Here is a 22,959-nt window from a genome sequence, read left to right as displayed (position 1 = left end):
AACCTCTTGTACTGTGAATAGTCACAGCTCCTCTCCCTTCTAAACCAGAATTGCCAATTTTCATCTGCCAAAGCTACAGACCAAAGACTGACAGCAGTTCTATTACAGCTCAGTTCCAGAAACTAAAAGCTGCATAAAACCTCCCCATAACGACAAATTCCTTCAAAAAAGTTCTCCATTTTTCACAGCTCAGAATCAGACAGATCTGTCACACAATGCTGGAACATCGGCAAATTCTTCACTGCTTGCTGGTGAGAGGCAGATGAACATATGCATCCTGTCATGGCACTACAATAACTGCTACAGTCTTTCATCTTGAATCTAACAGTAGATAGCATTAAATACGCTGGAGAAAAGCATTGCAGAATGGAAAATTTATACTCTGCCTTGCATCAAGAAGGCTTTAAGGTGCAGTTCCTGGCTACTTCTATCCTGAGGCTTAGCAAGTAACATCTAATAAACTTGTCTAGGGATGGCTATTGGAAATGGGATCTCTCAGCTTGGTAATGAAAATGGCAATCTTTTAAAAAATTCAAATAACTTTGTCCTTTGTCTTAGTCTCAATAATGTCTTCTAAAAGCAAGTTTCATGAGCTGCATATTATGTTAAAAAACTACTCCATTGATCAGGTTTACATTTCTGTCATAAATTTACTGGACATTCTCTATACACTGTATCACAGTAAAATATAAAGGGAAACTTCTCTCCAACTGTTATTATAAACATTTATAATGTTTTCTAAATATTTCTTACTATTATTTCCTTCTAATTGGATTTATTTTTACCTAAAGGGGTTTTTTTTGTACTTTTCATAATTATAAGTTATCTATTATATTATTATTTTTTAAAGGTAGCAAAACAAAATTACATTAAAGAACAATGCATATCTTTGCAATTAGTCTAAAGCAGTAATTTCACTTCTAACATTTCTGTATCTTTCTTAACACAGCATATCACCTTAGCTATTTCTGTTATGTTCCTGTATGTTGTTTCAATTTCTCTGCCTTTAAAGAGAATAGCTTGATGCAATAATGTTAGCAAACTGCCAAAAGAAGGATAGCATTGGGTTGGACTTTTATTACAATAAAAGCATATATTACCTATTGGTAGTCACACTGCTCCAAATATAGCTCAACACTTCAGAGGAAAAACAAAAATGTCACACATGAAGTTCAAAGAGAAACACATAAATGAAAACTTTTGTGCATGGCTTCCTCCAGGCTTCTGGAGAAGAAAGCATGAAAAGTCCTACAGACTGTAAAATATAATTAACTACAGAAAAGACTATAGTGCAGATTCCAGAATTCTACTGAAATGGGATGATACATTGTCCAAATGCAGTTATGTTTCACATACATTCATTTTTACTACTCTTATTTTTTAAAAAGAGGGTTTTTTTCAAATTAATGACTAAAAGACAGCTCAGTCAGTTTTTTGTGGAAAACATTATTGCTTCAAACTTCATAAATAGGCCCTCAGAATTTAGTGTGGCTATTTACCCTTCTTGAAATAACAATTACAATTTAGACAAATGTGCAGAAGTAAAAAATAAGTTCAAAATTCCATGTAATATTATGGATTAACAATTAATTAGCCATAAACTAAATCACTGAGAAGGCACTGTATAAAATCAGTTATTGATTATTTATACCGAAGGCACTGTATAAAATCAATTGAAAGTTATTTATACTTACAACCACCTTGACACAGGTTTATGCACCTTGTTTATTGCTTGTTTAAGCTACAGCCTACCATGTCAATACACCCCAACAAGGCTCAGGTGACTCACAAACCAGCTGCACATAGCACCACAGGGCAGCTGTGCCCAACACTGAGCACAAGATGGACCAACATTCTTCAGCCCCTCGGAGAAATTTTCACAAGCTGATTAAAAAGCAGAGCTAGAAATACAAATGCATGTACTTCAACCAAAAACCAACTTACTTGCTTTGAAAATCCAGGAGCTCACTGTTAAGTTTTTCAATATTTAAATCATTCCAAAGCATTTCATTGTATCTGTCAATACTGGAAGTAACTGTATCATAAAGACTGTAAAGTTTCTGAAGCAAGGTAAGTTCACGTTTAATTCTGTGGAGTTCAGGATACTCTGTTTCAAATTTTAAAATTGGAAATTCATGCGTGTTAATCAGGTGTTCATGTCAAATGTATTCATGAACATAAGAATCAATGCATTTCTACTAATGTTATTTAATAAATGAATGAAATCAGACTTGCAGTTTTCTAGATAGTGTCTAGGAAGACAAACTTTTCCACTTATGATTACAACAGATTTTGATGCACAGTAATTGTTTAGATAGCTGTTTTTTTTAATCAATATACTTCTGTAGCAGTAATCTCATAATTGAGCGAAACAATGTCGAAAAGTAGATGAAATGGCAATGAAATACAATATAACTTTAGACAAGAACCTAAATGTCCCCTATGTCAATTTACACTGATTACTTAAGAGGAAGAGTTTGAGGATGATGGGTGTGCTTTCTAATGAAATATATAAAATATAATAGACGATAAAAGTATTTAAAATGGACATCCTTAATATAAATGTTTTAGTTACTTTCTCTCATATCTTTTGGAATTCCTAGCAAAATATATTTGAATTACTGCATATGTCCTCAGACAGGAAAATGTACTCAATTTAGTATGCACAAATTAAAGTGCTCATCATACATTCTGCTGTAGTTCACATCACAATCTTCCAAAGGAACTGTGTCTGACTAGGAGGCATAAGGACATTATAGAGCAGTTGCATAGCCCAAGGGAATTCATTATGCAACTGGAGCAGGGACAATTTGAGTACTTTGGCAACATGTTTCCCAAATTTGTACAGGGCAGAATACTGGCGGTAGATGTGCTTAGCTCTGAACAGAAAAAGCAAGAGAGCTAAGCATCTGTATCCTGAGACACACAGAACAGTGCAGTATTTTTCCACCTGATGCTTATGTATGTGCACACTGAGAGCCAGTTTCACCCAGCTGCTTTTCATAGGAAAGACTATAATAATTTACTACAAGGAGATTTGTCTGCAAGGAATTTTTCTGCAATTTTTCTAAATCTCCATGCATTTAGTAGCAATCATGAGAAAAATTTAATAGCCTAGAAACAGGTACCCTTATCACCTGAGAAACTACCTGTGATGGGAAGACCAAATAATTCTTCCCCACTAGAAAGAGAGAGATACTTTCTCCACAGTTCATCAAATTTAGCTTGAAAGATCTGTAATCTGTCACTTGCTTCATGGGGAGGAATATTGTCCTCACTGGGACCCCTGTAAAAACCAAAAAACATTCAGTGAATTTGTCAATCATACAGGTTTCACAAAGAAGCACAACAGAACCCAAATCATACTTACTGAACATAATGTAATATTTTTTAAGATTTTTTCTGTAAATTTTCACAAGACACTAAAAGAAAAAATGCAGCACTTATTCAGTGTACCAAGATTACATATTCAGTAGTCCCTGAAAGAAAGCCCAATTTCTTTTCCAATAAAAAAATTCATCTGTGTTACCATACATCTTACAAACAGCTAAAGATTTGCAAATATTTTATCTTTGTTATTTCCTGTTTCTTCTGTGAAACAAATTTTAGCAATTATTTTCATTTTTATTTTAAAAGGGGGAAGATAACAGATACATAAATCAGGAGTGAAAACTGTGTAGCTGGCACGAGAACCATAATTAAGTAGTCATAAAAATATCAGAAAAAATACCATTTTGCCTAATGAGCATATCTCAGCCATAGGACTGTGCGCAATTCCCAGTTCTCGCACCTGGGACCACTTCTTGGCCATATCATAATATTTTGGGATGAGAATTCTGTCATCCTCTGTTGGGCCATGGTTATTTCTAGATAGAAATTCAGGCAGATGGGCAGAAGGCAGAGCAGGCTGGCTGCTTGGCAAGGGAAATGGGACCAGCAGATGAAAGCAGAAACAGAGTCAGCAAAGGCAGCCAAGGCATGATCCCACAGAAACTGAGCAGGAAAATCAGGGCCCTCGGGTGGTGATCAGGCTCCAATGATAGTCCAGGTCTTTAGCCAAGTCCACAATAATTACACAGGACCAAGGTCAAGCAGGGAAGGTGAGTCAGTAAAGCAGGATCTGGGGCAGGTCTAGGGAAGGTAACCAGGATGAGACACAGTCCAGTGGGAACCAGGCTGCCCTGAGGTCACCAAAGGAGGAGGGAAGCCCTCAAAGGTCAGATATTGTCCTAGAGCCATAATGGGTGAAGCCAAATCCTGTTTCTCTTTCTTTGCTACTGTAGGAGGATCCAACGAACCACAATTTACATCTCCAAAAGTGATAAAGTAAGTTTAAAAGTAAGGCTGAGTAAGACAGTGAATTTAGAAATATCGAGAATTGGTATCTCCAGTCACATCCAAGACACTGTTTTAATATTTACTGTTAAATATCCCTCAAAGAGATTTATTAAGACTCCCAAAAACACCCCCTAGGGATTTTTTTTTCCCCCTACAATCTATAAGCCCTTATGGACTATCACTGACTCCAGCACTGAAATTACAGGAACGAATCTTTGACAGTAAGACTGTGAAAGCTGCCCACCTTATATAATTCTGAAATTAGGCCTTTTTTCAGGTGTAATATATACAGTAATACATATGCTGTGCTGTGTTTATTTTCTGAAGCCCTTTAGATATACTATTTTCAAACAATCACTAATGAAGCATAATTGTATCACAATACAGGTCACCTACTTTTCATCATATTCTTTATAAAATCCTGCAGTGCCAATTTGGAATTTCTGAACATCTCTCAGTAAATCTGTTTTCATGACTGGCTGAACTTTCAGCAGCAAGTCCTCAACCTGTTGTGTCTATATGCAGACAAAGAGAAAAAAACAGGCACAAAAGAATGAATGTGGGAAATCAAAAAAGTAATTAGGTAAATAGGTTTATTCTATCATTTCACTTTTAAGAGGACTGATAATAATGATTTGAGAAATAACATAACTAAAATACCTGTGTGTTTAGGTTCTTCCAGGCATAGGCCAATCCATCACCTCTTTCTGTATTTTCATCTTGAAAGAGCAGATTGTATTTATGAAGCACAGAATAAGATTCTTCTATGTGTCCAACTGTCATGTCAATTTTAATCTCATTCTCTCGAATCTCCCTCAGTGCTTCCATTGCTTCCCGTACATCATCAAGGTCCTGGATAGGTCTGCTTAACCTCTTGCTAACATTTTCAATGAATGAATAAATTTCACCCACATCTGTGGCAGACTTTTTATTTAAAGCTAATCCAAATGTTCTTTGTCCTGAGCGGCATTCCTGAATTAAAGCTATTTTCAATGACTCTGTTGCAACTTCCACTGATTGCAGTGCACAATGATTGGGCAGTTCTCTGATTTGCATCTCTAATTGCTAAGAAAAATACAAGTGTTCAGCATTTAATTTCACTGAAATTTATCTGAACAGTTCATTTTTACTAAAGATAAAATACTTACAGAAAAGTATCTGATTTGAGATTGAAATTCAGCCATCGTTGGTTTAGTATCTATAAATTCCTTCACTTTTTCTTCTGGAACCTACTTTAAAAAAGTTTATTTTAATGAATATTTAGCATTGGTATTATAATTACCTACACAGCACCCAGCTGCCTGATGTATTTTACAAACACAAAATGTTCCCTCCCTAAAAGGAATTGAGATATAAGCACAAATTATTTTACTTGAACTGCCTTTCCTGACTCTTATTTTTTGCACAATAGTCTTTAAAGAACTTGAAATCTGTAACTCAGAAACTGACACAGGTCATGATGTCCCTTATCCATCTAAATGTTGCTACAGGATTTACAATGTAGGCGCTAAAGTTTTGTGGGAAATATTTCCTTCCTAGTCTTCCTTCTGTCTGTAACCCCACGAAAGCAGTTCACATCTTCTAACAAGTATTTAAATGGGAGGAATTGCACTCAGTTTTCTTCACTCTTCCTGAAACAGCATCTTTAAACTGCAGTTTCTAGGTGCAGATGGCCTCCTGGCCATTTGAAGAAAACAGTTTGGCAGGGAAAGTTGGATCTAAGCGGAGAGAGGGCATTTAGCTTCTTGAAAATTGTTTATAGGCAATAGAGCATTGAGCAACCTTCCTTTTCACAAGATAGGCCAGTCTCTGCAGAGGTGAGAAATCAGTGTCACCAGCTCAACAAATGTGCAAGATTCTCAGTTCAATTACAAACAGATGATCTTCACCCCTCTCAGTGATATTCCCCTGCAGTCTGCACTGTGAGATCCCTGAGAATCTGTTTGCACCTCTAGGACCAACAGAGATTGTAAAGGTGCGGGGAACAGTGACAACTCCTGAGGAATTTTAAGTTAAAGAACCAGGTTAATTAATTATTTTAGAAGGTTTTAGTAAAAAAGAAACATCATTCTTCTGCATCACCCAATGTGATTGTGTCTGTCTGGGTGAAATTACATGCTACCAACATGTAACTACAAACTGAGCTTTAAGCTTTGGAACTTCAGAAGCCACAAAAAGGTGAAAATGCCCTCTCTCCGACAGAAAAGTCAGCTGTGAGAATGAGGGAACTTAAGGGTTTATTTAGGAAGGAGAAATTAAAAGTAGCGAGCAAAGATAAGATTACTCCTGTTTTGCTTGCTTATTTCTTGGCCTTCCTAAAGCACCTTTGATAGGTGAGACCAGTAGTTGTCCATTCACAGAGCTGAATTTCACTAGTCAGAATGTTTTACTTCATGATGAATCTCTTGACAAAATACTCCTAAGAGCTTTACCATTTATGTGACTGGACCCACTTCCTAATGAAGATAACTCCATCAGCCCAGATTCACTTCAGCTTTCGAACTTTCATTGCTGAAAGATTTCCTAGACAGAGGTTTTCTTTTTGCATGTGTGTGAAGAAATAGAAAAATATCATTCAGCACTGGTTGCTTGAGAAGAACTACTCAGTTTAATATTCAGGAATAGTTTTGTAGTCTCTAAGTTCTAAGAGATTCTGCTCAACTATTGTTTTTCTTAACACCTGCAGACAAGATGCTGTGAGAAAGATGGATAAATATATGAAAGCATAAGCTTGTTTATGCTCCAAAATTCTTTTGTGTACTTCTGCTTTCTTTCTTAGATGCTTTAATTGATAAAGATCTGCAAGTTCTGGCCAACACAAGAGCAGACAGGAATTATGGATGTATGGATTCTACCATGAAACCAACGCTTCCTACTGAGCACAGACTCCTTAGGCAACCAACAACCTTCGTTTTTAAAATATATTTAGATTTTACAACACAGCAATGTATTATATTAAGCTTGGAGTTAACCTTGTTCCAGATGTCCGAAAATTCAGAAAAGGTCTTCAGAAGAACCAGGGCTTCAGTTTTAAGAGATAAAATAACTGTATTTAGTTGGATCACCACTCTGTTTACATCCTTATGTTCGATGATCTGCTTGTCTAAAGGTTTCAGTGCCACCATCCTGGTGAGTTTGCTCTCATCACCTGACTCTAAAGCAACAGCTTGTTCAACCTGGTATAAATTAAACAAGAAAAAAAAGTCCACTAGTTTGTTTGGGATTTTATTTTTATTTTTAAATTACAGAATATGCAATGATAATAAGTACTTCTAAGAACAGACAGAAAGTGCAGACAAACATCCACAGGGAGACTCCCTGTTCTCAGCTTGGATTTTTACAGAACTATAGTTCTAGTGTTAAAGCTGATTTTATAAAAAATTTTCATGCAGAGCTCTATATTAATAATCTCTGAATTACATCAGTCAAATATGCACCATATACAAGTACAATTGTGCTGTTTTCTCCTCCTACACATCTGGTAAAGTCTTTCTACCTTCTTCAGTGTAGAATTACAATCTATACCCATTCTTGGCCACGGAAAGTCCTGGAGGCAGTGGAGGGTTGGTTGCTTGGAAATAAACTAACATTCTGCTTAACAGAACAGAGTTCAGTCAACTCTCTCCTAGTTCTTTTTTTTAAATCTTAATTATTATTTATTTGCAGGACTTGAATGTGGGTTTTTTCACTGAAAAGAGTTGATCTGCTTTTCATGTCATATCAACAGAAGAAAATATTTTTACAAAGACACTTTTCAGCACAGCTCTTTAGACAGCTATATTTTGTTCCCAGGTGAGACAATTAAGGCCACATGATTACCAGTACTGTGCATTCCTGTCCTTCAACAAGTTTCAGTTACTATCTAAACCTCAGACCTTCCCAAGGTTTTAGTGCTAATTTTGGTGCCAGTTAAAATATTTGTACTGTATTAACTGTAGTATTATAGGTGCCATATGAAGACTTGCAGTTTAACTTTAGAGTTTTCACCTGGGAAAAGTAATAATAATTTATATTCTGCTAGTAGAACCTACTCATAATGCTTGTTCTACATTATTATCATCATCATCATATTTGAACTGTATATTTAAAAGATTTTTTTTAAAGCAACTTTTGATTTTAATATTAGAAACTACCAAACATAAGATTTATGAACTATTACTCCTATGCTTTATTAATTGGCATAGAAATTAAAAATTAGCTTTCACTTAACAGGAAGATTCACCAGGTAACAAGTCAAAGTATTGGTACAGAATATAATCTTAAGAAATGTTAAGCAAAATACCAAATTTTTAAAGTAAAGTAAAATACTCACCTGCTGCTGTTTATGATGTAAGTAAGCAAATTTCCACAGGGGAATATCTTTGGCTACTGACAGGATGATATTTACTGCTTTGTTTACAGCACTCTGAAAAAAACAAAACATTCACCTTGAGCTCACAGAGATATTATGTGGGTGGGGGATGATCATCCAAACAATACCAAGGCTGAAAATTTGTACCTCTGTCTTTAAAAGAAATACTCTAAGAAGCATGACACAGGATCATCCAAAAAACACATTTTGTAAGGGGAAAGAGTACTCCATAAAGTTTTATTACACATTCCAAGTTTATGTGGTTTTAAAGCAAAAGAGACCTTTATGAACAGTAATCATGAATCATTGGGCATTACAATTTAGTTCAAGTACTATTTCCCTTTAAACTGCTTATAAACATTGCTATGTGTTATTAATAATGGTTTTCATGTTCACACCAGAATGCTTGAATACATTTGTCTGAATTTGTGATGGCACAGTCTGTAATCTATACAGGCAGCTACAGAAATTATCAGATGACTTCCTCTATGCATGGTATTTTAAAATCACACTTTGTGGCCTAATTTCTTACTGACAACACCATTAAGGCTGCACATGAAACTTGAGAAATAATTCAGCTACTGATCTTGACAGTCACTATGTTAAATAAAAAGTCCAGAAATCAACACCATAAGCAACTAATACTCTGAATAATTTCAGACATCATAGGATATTGCAAATATGTGTAAAAATTTTGCTAAACTAGTGTAAGTTTAAAAGAGTGTTTAAGTTTTTTCAGTTTAGGGATTTAGGCTGGTAATATTTTTCTTTACATTTCACTACTGCTGAATTTATGAATGATACTTTAAACTGACTTTAAATTCTGAAAGAGTTAAAAGAGACTAGAAAGTCAGACTGTACTGATGGCATTCATTTTTACTGTTTCACTCATTTTGAAATGTTTGCCTCTAAGTAGAGATTTGTGAATTACTCAGTTACTGAGCTTTCATAGAAACAGTTCCTTCTAATAGCCTGTATAACAAACCTGATCCATGGTTCCATGCCCTTAGTACCCACTGTCATCATGAATTCAAATGGCTTTTTATCTTTCCTTCTCCTTCCTTTTAGTTCTTATACCTGCACGTATAAACCTGCACTCTTAAAACTTGCACATACTTTAAAACAATGCATTTATAAATGTTTTATTGTAGATGACTGAGATGTCAGATTATTTTGTTACCTGAACATCTTCAAGACTTGGCCTCAAGACAATATTTGGAATAGCCAGTTGAATTTCAGTTCTGAACAAAGGAACCCTGTGTGCCTCTACAAACTTAGTTGTCTGATACCTGGAGTCAATAACATGCAGTCGATGTCTTAAGGACTCCAAAGAAATCTTTGTGCCTAAATAAATGTAATATTTAAGTGAGACATTTTTTTTACCACAATAAGCTTGGGGGAAAAAATATTAAAGTTTTATTTTAAAAATTCAATATATCTGAAAAAACCAGACTCACATCTGATCAAAGAGTCAGTATTCTTCTGACAAAGCTGTCCCATCAGGTTATAGTAGCTACAGGACACACATTCCTGGCAGCGTGTTTTCTGTTTCATGTCAAGACATGTACAGGCAAAGGAATCCTGAACAGTGAAAGGGAAATTTTTGGGTAAATAACCAGATTATCCAGCATATAAATGAAATATCAAATATCTGACTAGGCTGCTTTTCATTTTACATTGTAGAGGTCTTACCTCCAGAGTTGTTCCAGCATCTGCTTTCAGACTATGCTTGAGAATATCTATAAGTTCGTACGCAGAGCATTCCACTTGTTGGCTCTGCCTACAAAACAACCTTACAGTCACCCATGGCAAATCAAACATACGGAATACTCTTTGTTATTTCCCAGGTACGCACCCCCTCTTTCACTTTACTTTTGTGTGGGGAAGTGCCCTTTCAATGTTTTTCTGTTTGTTCCTACTCCTTGGGCATGCAGAGATTTTAAAACATGCTGACTAAAACAAACCCATTTGTCAGATCCTATTATATCTGATTCAACTGGACTTCATAATAATTTTGTTTAAAAAAAGATTTTTCCAGCTATAGCAATAAAACAGGTTTACCATGATGAGGCAGTAAGATAATCTGTGAAATCAGAATTATTAAAATAAAAACAAAAGAAGTATTAAGAAACAAGCAGTCAACATGTGGATGAGATTTCAAGTCTTATCCATCTTCATTTTTCTTGCTACTTATTAGAACGCTACATGAAAAAATGTAAGAAATGCTAAATGAATGCTATAAGAAAAAATATGTGAATGCTAAATGAATTGGCTAATAAATGCCAATCCTATGCTATTTCACAACTGCTGTGCTCAAGATACTTAGACGTTTCTCCCCTGCATCCTAAGACTATCACTTTTCTCTACACTAGTACTCTGTTGCAATAACATTTTAAAAGTAAAACCTTTATGCATACAAAATAGTAAGTAAATAAACCCTCCCAAAAATGGCCTTCAAGCCTGTGCAATTAAGAAACCTACTGAGACAGTTTGGGAGCAGTAGAGGCAGCAAGCTTTTCTATCTGTTCCAAGAAAGAAGTCACATCTATAGGTTCATCTTCTGGTAAAACTATCAGAGCAGTGTTTGACATGTCCTTCAGAATTCTTTCAATTCTGCATTCCAGGGTATCAGATGCTGCTTTGACTACATAGTCCAACTCCCTCAGGGTACTGTAAACATTCTGAATAACTAAACAAGGATAAAAAAATGAAAACAAATCAATGCAGAACACAGACCTCCTAAGTCTCATCTCCCCTTCCTCCCATCCACTCCTGCCTCCCCCCAGGTTTTACAATAAAATGAGGATTTAATGGCAATGAAATATGAAATGAAGGCCTGAAACATGATGGACTTGCTGTATATTTTCCTCTTTATATTAAAACATCTCATAATAAGCAGAACAATATTCTTTAAAATATCACTTATTTTTGGTAATAACATTGTAATGAAAAGGATCAACAAAACAGAACAGAAAACACAAAGGATGCCAGTGCCCGAAAATTATTTTGTTCCTCCCACATATATGCATAGCAGACTTCACCATTGCAATTAACTTATAAATGAAATTACTAAAATTCCCCCAGCCAAGACTTAGATTTCTTCTTCCATCTGTATGACCTAATTTAGTTTGGAAACAGATAAACCTATTGCTTTAACAAATGTGTTTATTAAACTAAAGATAAAATTAACTGCTTCTGCTGTTTCTGAATAGACTGGAAAAATTCTTCCCCTTTCATACTTCCATTGCAAAATAGAAAGAAATACAGCACCTTATGTCCTTTGTCACTATTATTACCATAACGTTTTATATATATAAATATATATATGTAAACTTCTACTATATGTAGATAGAAATCACTAAAAATCTAAGGAACATCAGTGTGACAGGACTGTCCAAGTGCTGGTGTTTTAAGTGGGAAATGTCATTTCTTGCTGCAAGGAAGTTAATGATGGAACTTGACTTTTTTTATTGTCTAAAATGGAAAAGCAGTCAAATGAATTCCTTAGATTCTTTGTTTTTTTAAATATATAAATTTAGTAGCCCTAAATCTATTTTTCTGCTGTGTCTCCTCAGTTTTAGTCTAGAAGGCAACTATGGACTCCTATATTTCTAGATGGAATTCTCTTAGATGGAAAAAAGACACATAAGACATTAAGCTTGAGTTCAGCACATCACTGGCAGGTAAAGAGCTATTTTGTGTACACCAAACCAGGGGCTAATTTGTAGGTGTCCAACACACATTTTGGGCATATCAGACATTGCCCATTTTCAAAAAGACACGGTACATACACTCTAGAAAAGAATTCCCTTCTAGGTGTAACTGCATTTCAGCTGCAGCAGCAGGAAAAGCCCAGATTAAAACAGCCCTGTATTACATCTAAATTGTTCAATAGGAACAGTTTCCACCAGAACCAATGGTGATACAAAGAACCATTACATCCTGAATTATACCTATTCAGATACTTAAAGCGGTGCAAAGAGTACCTAAATGAATGAATAAATAAATAAATACTATTGTAAAGACCTTCCTTATCATGTGTTACTAAAAATGCAAAACATTAAAACACAAAAATTCATTTTAGAGCTATAAAACAAATACAAAAAAACCCTTGCTATTTGGTTCTTGTTCTCTGGTCAGGCAAAGGCCAAGTAAAGCTGAAAGGTCACCATCCTTGCCTTAAGCATTGGTCAGAGCTCTGTGCACCAATGCCACATGGCAGAGTCATAAATAAACAGCTGCACAAACCTGTGACACATTGCACTTTCAGATTTATATTGCTCCTGTTTATATTGCTGCTATTCCTTTTGAAGAAGGGAAGGCCTAACATCAATCAACCTCAACTGAAAAGCTAATTTACAAGCACGAGTTACTGTTTTCTCATGAAACTGCAACATGAAAGTCTTGGTGATGGTTTTATATATGCCCATTTCAATGACATTTTACAACAGTTAATCAATTTTATGCTGTATTTGATAGGGTTAAGGTTGTGTCTTACTGGTTGTGTGAAAAATCTCAATGCCTAATAAATGTTTTCTTGGAAAAAAAACAGTATTTGGGCAAAAATCTCCAACCTTGACTTCAGACATGCCACTTCTAGGATGCTCAGCATAAATTCTGAATATTTTTTTTATAAAAAAGATATTATTAAAACACCCACAGCCATTCTCTTGTCCCACATTCTTGTAGCAGTTGGGCTAAAATTATCCACCTAAAGTGATCAGTCCACAAACACATTTTTTCAAAGAGAAGCAAAAATAAATACAGGCACCTCACAGTGTGAATGGCCCACCACTTCTCCTATTACCTACATTTATTGATGTTCAAAGAAGTCCAGGACAGCTGCATCAGGCCTGGGGTAAAGGCATCCTCAATTTGTCCTATCCATGGCTTCATCAGTGGCTTCAGCACAACAGGGATCCTATTCAGGTGTTCCTTGTAACTGATCAACAGGTTCTGGAGTCTGAAAGACATGATCACGCTCACAATGTGCTTAATTCAGATATTTGAAACACAGAATTTTGAACACATTTTCTGTTAATAAGGTTTGCAAATTCTGATCCCATCTTAAAAATAAGAACACTTCCCAGCTCTTCCTAACTGCAACCAGGCCTCTTTGTCCTTACCAACAGCAGAGCCAGACTGAAGAAATAAGTACCTCCAGCAAAGTGACTGTGATTAAGTAACAGAATTTTTCTCCCAAGAAAAATTATTTACAATTTAAAAAACTAGAAGCAGAAAATTGAAAACATGGCTTTTTTGTTTACATCTTTCCATCTCACAAGACATGGCAAGAAATCACATTGTTTATAAGAAAATCTACATGCAAACCACTTAGAATCACAGATTCCAAAGAAAATGAGTCCTAATTCTGAAACAAGGCTTATTAATACAGTTCCATGAAAATGAAGCTATACAAAGAAACTGCATAAACAAGAATTAGATGCAAATATAATTCAAAGGTCAGATACATAATGGGTTCCTTACAAGAACTGCTGCAAACACAGAAATAGCTGTGTTTTGGACCAGATTAAAACCATGACTTTAGACATCATTGTTACAACCATATACTGAGATAACACATTAACATTATACCCAGAACTGGTTTTTAAATGTTGTCAGTCAAAAATCTACACCTCTAAATATTTCTTCTTTGCTTGGGTAGTCAGTATGAAGGTTTTTTAGAGTAGAAGATAAGTTTGTCTTTCTTTTTTTAATGCAAATATTTCCTGTACATTTTTTCCTGCTGGATGGCAAAATTTGGGGCTGCTGCTTTTTGGAGATCTGTAGCATGCAGAGTTTGTCTTGCACATTAAAATTTTACGGTTAGTTGTCTTTAAACACTCCACAGAAAATCAATGAAAAATGATGCATTGTAAGACTGAAAATTTCAACAGAAAAAGAGAGGAAGGGTTGAAGTATTCATGAAACTCTTTATATTTCATCCCTTTTTGTCCTATTCTAATTAAGAAATTAGGAACAGTCCTCACAAAACATTGCTTTTTTTAAGACGGAACATCCCGGTTTAGAGAGTTCTAGAATTAATGACCAGTATCCCTGAGAATGAAAGAACTTTTGCAGCAGAGATTTGAACTGTTACAAGAAACAGAAAGCAATTTTAAGTCAACAAAAGTGAATTTAGATGTTCAACATGAGACACAAAGTTATAATTTAGGCAGCATACTCCCTTTTCAAATGTTTGGGTTGTGCAGCAATCAAGTGGTTAATTCCAGCTTATTTTTCTAACAGGAAAAAAAAAACTTCTGATGCTAAGTGTAATATTTTGGAGTGTAATTGCTATATTAGAGTGCACAGATGCACTCTAACAATAGTAATAGCAGTACCTAGGAGCTCCACTTAGAGAGCAGCTGTTGAAGTAACAAAACAAAAACATGTAGTCGTTTCCAAGTAACAAGATATGTCTCTATATAGGAACAACTGCATGTTAATATGGAAATACAGGGGAAAGCAATAAAGTTCAATTAAACTCCATCAAAGATAAAAATTATAATAAATCAAAAGTTATATATGCAACAGATTCAAAGTAGGTATTCACATTTGCAGATGAGAAACAAATCCAAAAAGTGTTCACTCACTCCCTTTGATGTCTTTTAATCTGTTCTTCATCTGCACACAAGCCAAGGACAACATCTGGGACTTCAAAATGCATTTTTCTCAAGTATTTTGTCTCATAAAGTACTTCCAGGACCATTGGGTCTAAGTTTACAAATAATTCCTTCATGTAGCAGTGAAAAAAAGAAATAGAAAATAAGACACCAGTTTGGTACTTACATGCAGTGTGACATAACTGGATCATATAAAGACATGTAAATGACTGGAGAGGATTTTTAAAATATTTATTTCTTCTTCAGCCTCCTCTAGAAATATATGGATTTCCCAAAGTATTAATCAATCAATATCTTACACTGATTTCAATTTCTTGCGACTCTTTCACTGTGCCCTAACCTCTTGGCTCCCAGGACTTCCCAAGTTTAATTCTAGTTCTGCAGCTACATTCTCTGGAAGTTAATTTGCCTTTTCATCTCAGTTTCTCCAACAGTAACTGGGGAGAAATATTTTGAAGGTTAATCTCTATACTTCTGAGGACACTAAAATTGCTTTTAAGATGTTTTTAAGATGCTGCATAAATTTGAAAACTATGTTCTGGTGGTCCATTATGGAATCATTAGTACAAAAAATGTCACATTTTAACCATAATTTCTCTGCACTACAGCAGGAAAAAAAATCTATGAAGTAAGAATGGTAAAATTTTCTGCCTCGGCAATAAATTTGGAAAGCAAATTAATGAATGATTGCAATATATTCAACACAGTGATATTGATCACTGCAGAAAAGACCATGACCAAACAAAAAATTCCTTCCTTGACTAAAATTTTGGTTAACATAGAAAATGAACAAGGAAGCAATAGCTAAAGAATGCAGATATGTCAGTAGTAGATATGTATTTGCTGAGTACTGCCTCAGTACAATATGTATTTGCTGAGTACTGCCTCTTTTATACCCTGAACAAGACAGAAGCTTTATGAAGAAGAAACATTATGAGACATATCATAAATATACAAAAAAAGAAAAAAATATTTCAACTCAAGTAGGTAATTTTTTAGCCCTATTTGGGTTAAGGTTACTTCAATGCCTTCTTGTCTATCCATGATATGATTAAGTAGCACATGTAATACTAAATCATGTAACAAAGAATAGATCATATTTACCTTGGTTTCTGGATGCCTGTCAAGTAAGGAAGCACACAGAGCATTCCTAGCCTGGTCAGCAAACCTGCACCAGGCCCTATGATAAATAATCTCAAATTCCAAAAGAACTGCAGCCATTTTATTGTAGTTCTTGATAACTTTTTTCATTTCCATTGTCTGCAATTTAGGGGGGGAAAAAAAAAAGCACCACTTAAACAATTCAATGAGTCTAACACAGTAGAAAGGCCTTCCACAAGGCTTTTCCTCTCCACCACAGGAAAGCAAAAGAAATAGAAATCTCTAAGTTATGCTGCTTTAGAGACAAGATAAGACACAGAAACATAGGAATATATTTAGAAATTCAATTATTATTGAATTGCTCTAAGCAACATAACTCTTTTCCTGATTTTTCCTCCCAATCCTGTTCATAGAACAAAGTCTATAATGTGACATATACAAGGCACTAATGGCCCACTGAGAAAGGTATACAAATGGTTCCACTGTTGGATGAACTTGGATACAAACTGGTAGAATAGTGAGTGTAGAAGTATATAAGTAAATTTGCTTTCTGTTAATAACATCCTTGAAAGATTAGGATAAATCCTCTGCTAATTTCCAACCTTCAAAAGTGTGGTTTTCTTTTTAAGGAACATCATTGGATAGTCAATTTTTCTGAATAACTGCTGGGCCCACATAATCTTCCCTGTGACCTAAAAAACAGAAGATATTAGGTTAGATTTTCATTAACTTGAAACACTCAAGAAATAAAGTAATTTTTCTCTCTCATTTACTTCATTCTTACTGGTGGCATATTACGTGGTATAGGTGGATTTTCCTTTTCCTTCTGATAGAGGTTTTGAATAAACTCTAAGTCTTGGCTGTACTGTTGAAGAACAATGGTATATTTCTCATTTAGATCAATATTATTTTCTCCTATTATTTCAAGCTTCATCAGAAATCCCAGCATCTGTTCAGTCTAAAAAGGAAGATGGAGCATTTACTTCAGAAGACAACAGTTCACAAAGTCATTGTCCATAAAGTATTTTATTAATTTAGAATATGCTATGTAAATTTGTAAGTCATTTTCTAAGAAATACAGAAAAATCCATCCAGACAAGTTTGTGAATTTTACTTCCATATTTTGTCCCACACAGGACATACTTACCACTGTAGAAACGAAGAAACTGTTATCACTACAGTTTGGGGTTTTTCTGACTCTAAAATCCTCTCTCCTTTTTTTTAGCAAACACTTCTGGTAGAACACCTACACCATTACTCACACTTCATTAACATCTCATATATCATCATTGAGATATGAGCCATTGAACAATACTGATATTAAGGAAACAGATGGCAGGCATTATTTAATTACTCCTGTCAGTGAAACAGGAATAAACTAGAAATGCAACAGGAAATACCAGGATGAAGAAAGAAAACAAACTTCAAAATATGGAGCTATAAAATTGGTATGGAAACATGGAACATACACTTGGCACCAAGTAAGAATGAACATTCCTTTACAGCACTTCTGTAAGCAACTTCCAGAACATTTGTAATAGGTTTGATGTTATCCAACATCACCTCAGGCAGCCACCAGCACAGTACAGAACACTGGCAGTAAGGAAGGAGTTCAGTAGGAGCTATGGGTACTTGGTCCTTCCAAGCACCAGAAGCAGGGGTTTGCATTTGGTACCTTACTTACAGTTAAGGTCTTCTTAAACCAGGAATCCACAAATTCCTGTATAGATTCATACAATGCTGCAATTTTGTTCTTAAATTCAAGGTAATCTTTTTCAAACTAGAATAAAAGCAAAAGAAAAAAAAAATCATCTATAATGCTGCTCTCATTTTATAAAAAAATATCCTTTCTGTGAAGTTTTTCAGGAATCTGTTTTATCTACCCAGTGTGCATGTTCAGCACTGCATTAAAAAGAACAGGAACAACACCAGCAGCAAAGACATTTACACTACAAACAAAGCAAACAAAACATAAGCAGTGCTAGGTTAAATAATTAAAGCCTGATCTTCATGAACACAAAGGAGCACAGAGGAACACAGACAGGCCAAGGAAAACTCATAACTTCATCAGAGAGAGAAGAGCACACTCACCAGCTACTTGCAGCCCTGCCACAGGAGAGTGCCCATCTCACTGTCCAGGTATGAAACCCACTGAAGGTGAGCTAACTGGCAGGATCTCTAGAGCACCTTGCAGACTAATGGAGGTTGTTACCAAACTTGGCAGCTCCGACAAGTAATTTGGGCATTTATCTGCAACAATTTTTTCTTAAGAGTCCAAAATACTGAAGGCCTAACAAAAAGAGTTCAACGTAAACTTCTCCCAAAGAGAAAACTACACAAGCTTGCGAGGAGAGTACATAGTAGATATTGCTCCAAACATTTAGGTGTAGAGAAGTCATGCCATTTTTTAACCCCTCCAAATTCCAGTGAGCAGCAAATATCCTCTTTCAGAAAGGAGCCATGCAGCAAGTATTAGAGAAACACACAGCAAGTATTAGAGAAAGATAAGCCATGAAAGACAGAAGAAAGCCAAAAGTACTCTCGAGGTTAATGTTTAAAGGAAAGTTAAGGACAGTGGCAAAAGTCAACGCTTCTAGAACTTCTTTTGTGAGGCCACTAACTCTGCAAAACAAGCAGGCTATAGCTCAAGAAAAGCAGCTCATTTCCAGCATGTCCAGGATTAAAACATAAGAATTTCAAAAGCCACTCTAGTTTTGATCATCCTGTTTGGCACTAGGAGTGATATCATTCCCTTCTCCCTCTAAAATGTGCACTATGTGCCCATACTAACTTTGCTATAACACTGCCATTACTATTATTTTTAGTAATACTGAGTAACATCTATAATTAGACAAGCTGTATTTGGTGTGTTAACATAGCTAAATTAGTTCTCACTCTGCAGTTCAAAAGATATGCACCTCAAAACAATCAGCCTTAGGAAAATTAGTTTGTGGAATTATGTAGCACACAAAACCTAGTTTACAAAAAGCTAACAAAAGCATTTGAAGTAAAAAACAATTTGCCCTAACACTTTCAAATTGCATTAAAAGATATGACAGTACTGATATTATTGTTACTGCATACAAGTAATATATGCATTTTTATAATATTCAATATTCTTTGCATAACTCCAGTGAAAAGCACAGAATTAACAGAGTGATTGTCACACAAGTGCTGAATATAATTACCTCTTTTTTCCTATGGTCCAGAACATCATACTGTTTGGATTTTGCAATTGTAGCAATGCTCTGGTATTGAGCAGTGATCTTGTCAATGCCTTCTATTCTTATACTCTGGAGCTCTAAAAGGCTTTCCATAGTATTGCTCATATCTGAAATCTTCTCCAAACGTTTACAGAAGGTCTCAAATTTTCCAAATATGTAGTTTTCACTAACAAAAAAAAAAAAAAAAAGAGGGATTTCTATGAAAATCTTTTTGCAACAGATTTTTATTCAACCCACACATATTCTACCAGAGCTGCTATCAAATTTCACACCCAAAAAAATTCATACTGTAATGATTACATATCAACAAAAAAAATTTTAAGCTCACCTATATAAACCAAAAAATTGCTTAATCCTTACATGTCAATTAAAAGCCTTTACCACATTTCACAGGAGTAACTCTTTCAAATAACATATTTGCAGGAGAAGAAAATGTGAATGCATAATATCAAGAAAGGCCCCATGATTTGAGTGTCAATACAGGTAAAACACTCCTTGGCATAGTGACAGAGAACCCAGCTCAAAGCTGACTGAATTCCCTGAGAGTGTTTTTACTTATATTCATGATTCAATTTTTTTAGGATTTCATACAATGCATATATATTTGTACTCAATAAATAAATGCCTAATTCCTCTGAAGTCCCATTGGACATGTACAATTGACTGGTAAAAACCTGGTTTATTCCTGAATAAAAATAAAAAACCCACTCTGCAAAGTCATCTTCTGATCATAAAAAGTACTCAATTTTAATTGAATATTTAGCTTTTCTTTTAGCCAGTAGATAAAATTACATCTCATTTATAAATTGTACTCATCAATATGATTCAATATTGGAGTGAGTTATTTACCTGACATCAAACTGTCTGTCACTTGGATTTTCCTTTAACTCTTCCCTAATTTTCTGAAAGGATGCTTGGTACTTTTCTTTGAGGAAAATGCATTGTTGTATCCTCTTTAGCAACTCTTGCCTGAGGAAGAAAATACAGATGACAGAGAATCATCCTAAGGTCTTCAAAAGAGTATAAATAAAAATAAAATCTTTTAGTCAAATGCGCAACTTTGCAAAATAAGAACACAAAATTATACACTACATGAAAAACACTCAAAATATGATGGGTTTGAGTCAAAAGATTTTGACTTGAACTTGTTCTCTATATTAGATATTTTTTATTTTTGTGTTGGGTTTTGTTGTCATCAATCCAAGACTTGCATGGCACAGTTCACAAAGGATGCTGGCTACCAAATGCTTGCAGTTTGGCCATTTCTCATCTTCTGTACTGAGTATTGCTGATTGGTTTTCCTTTGTTCGTTTCTTTGGTCTTTTTCTAAGACTGGAGAAATATTTTTCCACACTAGAATAAGGATAAGGAGAGTCTTGTTTCTTTTAAAAGATACACCAGGAAGAGCTTAGTTCCTAAGGGCACAGATAGTAACATCTCACACACAATTGTTCATTAACCCAGGGGTGCCACATGAGATACACAGATGAGGCATGGAAACCAGCCATAAGCCATTTGCCCAGAGCTGTTCCTCACTTTGGCTTTGTCTTTCATCTTCCAAAAGATTACTGGGGATTTAAATTATAGTCAAATTTATAGGTTGAAACCATTAACTGGGACAAACTTTTGCAGGGATAGCAGATTAAATAAATGAGAAAAATGTCTCTAAAATAAATAATAAACAAAAAAGTATTCTACTTTTACTTATATTAATTCTTTAGAATAAACATAACCAGTACTAAATTGACTACAGATAATTTCTGAAAAATTCCCTTTATCTTCACTAAAATACATGAGGAATCAAAATTGTTAGATTTACTTATGTCTCCTAGCCGGTTATCTCAGTGTCACTTTGACTTGGCTGGAATTTAAGCAGCGACATCCTGACTATCTGCTTTGATGAAGCTTGTAGCACCTTTTCCTTTTCATGTCAATACCCTTAATCTTACTCCAGTTAGACCATTCCAAAAGACTATTCCAATTATCAATTTCCTAGCTGACAAATTCAGATGTCATGTTCATCTTAACTCCTCTAGGTGACTTCCCCCTCCTTTTTTTGCATGAAAATAATTGATCTGTTCTTATAGTATGTGTTCTTCCTATGTTACCTGTACTTGTCATCCTTCAGCTACACTTGTTCTGCCAGTGACATCAGCATTCACCACCCAATGAATAAGTTTCATACAAACACCTCTGTGCTTTCATTTATGCTGAGTGTAGCACTTGGACAAGTAGCTGTAGGGCAGCTAACTCATCCCTTCCTTGAAATGTCCCACAATACAGCTGAGTTGTGATTCTGGTCCTGCCTCATATTTTTCCCTTCTTCAAACTGAATTTCATGTCCAGTAACAGCAAAATGTAAATCCTGGATGGAACTTTGCAAGTCTGTCCTTGGAGCTTTTTTATGAAGTATTTCAGCTCCCAATTCCAATTTCTTAATGTGTTTTGGTCCAAAAAAATCTATGTGAACAATATATCGAGTGTTGCATACTAGCATATATTGCACATTTTCCAAGAACAGGTTTTTTCAAAACACATTGTAAATTAGTTTTTGCAGAGTATTTAATTTTACACAGAATCAGTAGTTGCCAGCTTAAAATTAACATAAGAATCAGTGACTAGTAGGAGGACAAAGGGCTGCTTAAATTTACCCATTAATAATCTTGATGATTAATCTGTAATTTTGCTTCTAATGTCAACAACAGAAGAGGAAATTATTAAAATTCTATCACCTGTCCAGGTCCCAGATTTTTGAAACCCCTTCACATAGATAGGTCTTGCATGTGTTAATCATTTGATTGGTGATTTTAAGAAATAGGGATGTCATGTGCTCTGACGTGTTGTAGTATGGTGATGTACAGTAGATCATAAAGACAGTGTTCATTAAACTGGGAATGTGCTCCATCACTGTTACCTATAACAGCAAAAAAATGGGAAAGACAGAAATCAGAAAGAAATCAGACAAAAAGACAGAGTTTCCTGAAATTTAACACAATGACAGCTCTGAGAATATGTTTATCAGTGGACAAACATCTTTTGGTAATTTTGCCATTACAAAATGGACCATCCAATTCACTACCACACCTTGACCAAGTCAAAAACATGGGAAAAGGGCAATGAATAAGTGAATAGGTCTTTTACAGATTGGGATTTTCCACAGGAAAACCAGAGGCTCTACTCTGCTTGGCCATAGCCTCCAGTATAAGAAGATGCTGTAATCTACTTTGCAGAGGAACATAGTATCTGAGAAAAAGAGCTCTCTTCCACTGCTGGAAAAGAGCTGGATTTCTGTAGGAAGAACAACAAGAAAGTTGGCCTT

At 35.1% G+C, this 22,959-nt stretch overlaps 1 protein-coding gene across 1 annotated transcript in view; it reads right to left on the bottom strand.

Annotated features, from left to right (window-relative positions):
- Positions 1-22,959, bottom strand: part of LOC128942401 (dynein axonemal heavy chain 5-like) — a 147,795-nt gene that overhangs the window by 111,021 nt on the left and 13,815 nt on the right. Inside the window, exons 13-32 of the mRNA XM_054284848.1 lie at positions 22,373-22,554; positions 20,490-20,609; positions 19,605-19,806; positions 18,101-18,196; positions 17,201-17,374; positions 17,019-17,108; positions 16,420-16,575; positions 15,286-15,425; positions 13,501-13,652; positions 11,171-11,378; positions 10,382-10,469; positions 10,147-10,270; positions 9,870-10,033; positions 8,651-8,743; positions 7,311-7,514; positions 5,487-5,567; positions 4,999-5,403; positions 4,735-4,853; positions 3,150-3,286; positions 1,945-2,107 (exon numbers count right to left, since the gene is read on the bottom strand). Of these exons, the coding sequence (XP_054140823.1) occupies positions 1,945-2,107; positions 3,150-3,286; positions 4,735-4,853; positions 4,999-5,403; positions 5,487-5,567; positions 7,311-7,514; positions 8,651-8,743; positions 9,870-10,033; positions 10,147-10,270; positions 10,382-10,469; positions 11,171-11,378; positions 13,501-13,652; positions 15,286-15,425; positions 16,420-16,575; positions 17,019-17,108; positions 17,201-17,374; positions 18,101-18,196; positions 19,605-19,806; positions 20,490-20,609; positions 22,373-22,554 (3,098 nt within the window). The remainder of the gene's footprint in view (positions 1-1,944; positions 2,108-3,149; positions 3,287-4,734; positions 4,854-4,998; positions 5,404-5,486; positions 5,568-7,310; positions 7,515-8,650; positions 8,744-9,869; positions 10,034-10,146; positions 10,271-10,381; positions 10,470-11,170; positions 11,379-13,500; positions 13,653-15,285; positions 15,426-16,419; positions 16,576-17,018; positions 17,109-17,200; positions 17,375-18,100; positions 18,197-19,604; positions 19,807-20,489; positions 20,610-22,372; positions 22,555-22,959) is intronic.

The sequence above is a fragment of the Melozone crissalis genome, unplaced genomic scaffold, assembly GCF_028551555.1.
Source record: "Melozone crissalis strain CALT ecotype California unplaced genomic scaffold, PUWL_Pcris_2 ptg000042l_1, whole genome shotgun sequence".
Classification (NCBI taxonomy): Eukaryota; Metazoa; Chordata; class Aves; order Passeriformes; family Passerellidae; genus Melozone; species Melozone crissalis.
This window is presented reverse-complemented; position numbering and strand designations above follow the sequence as displayed.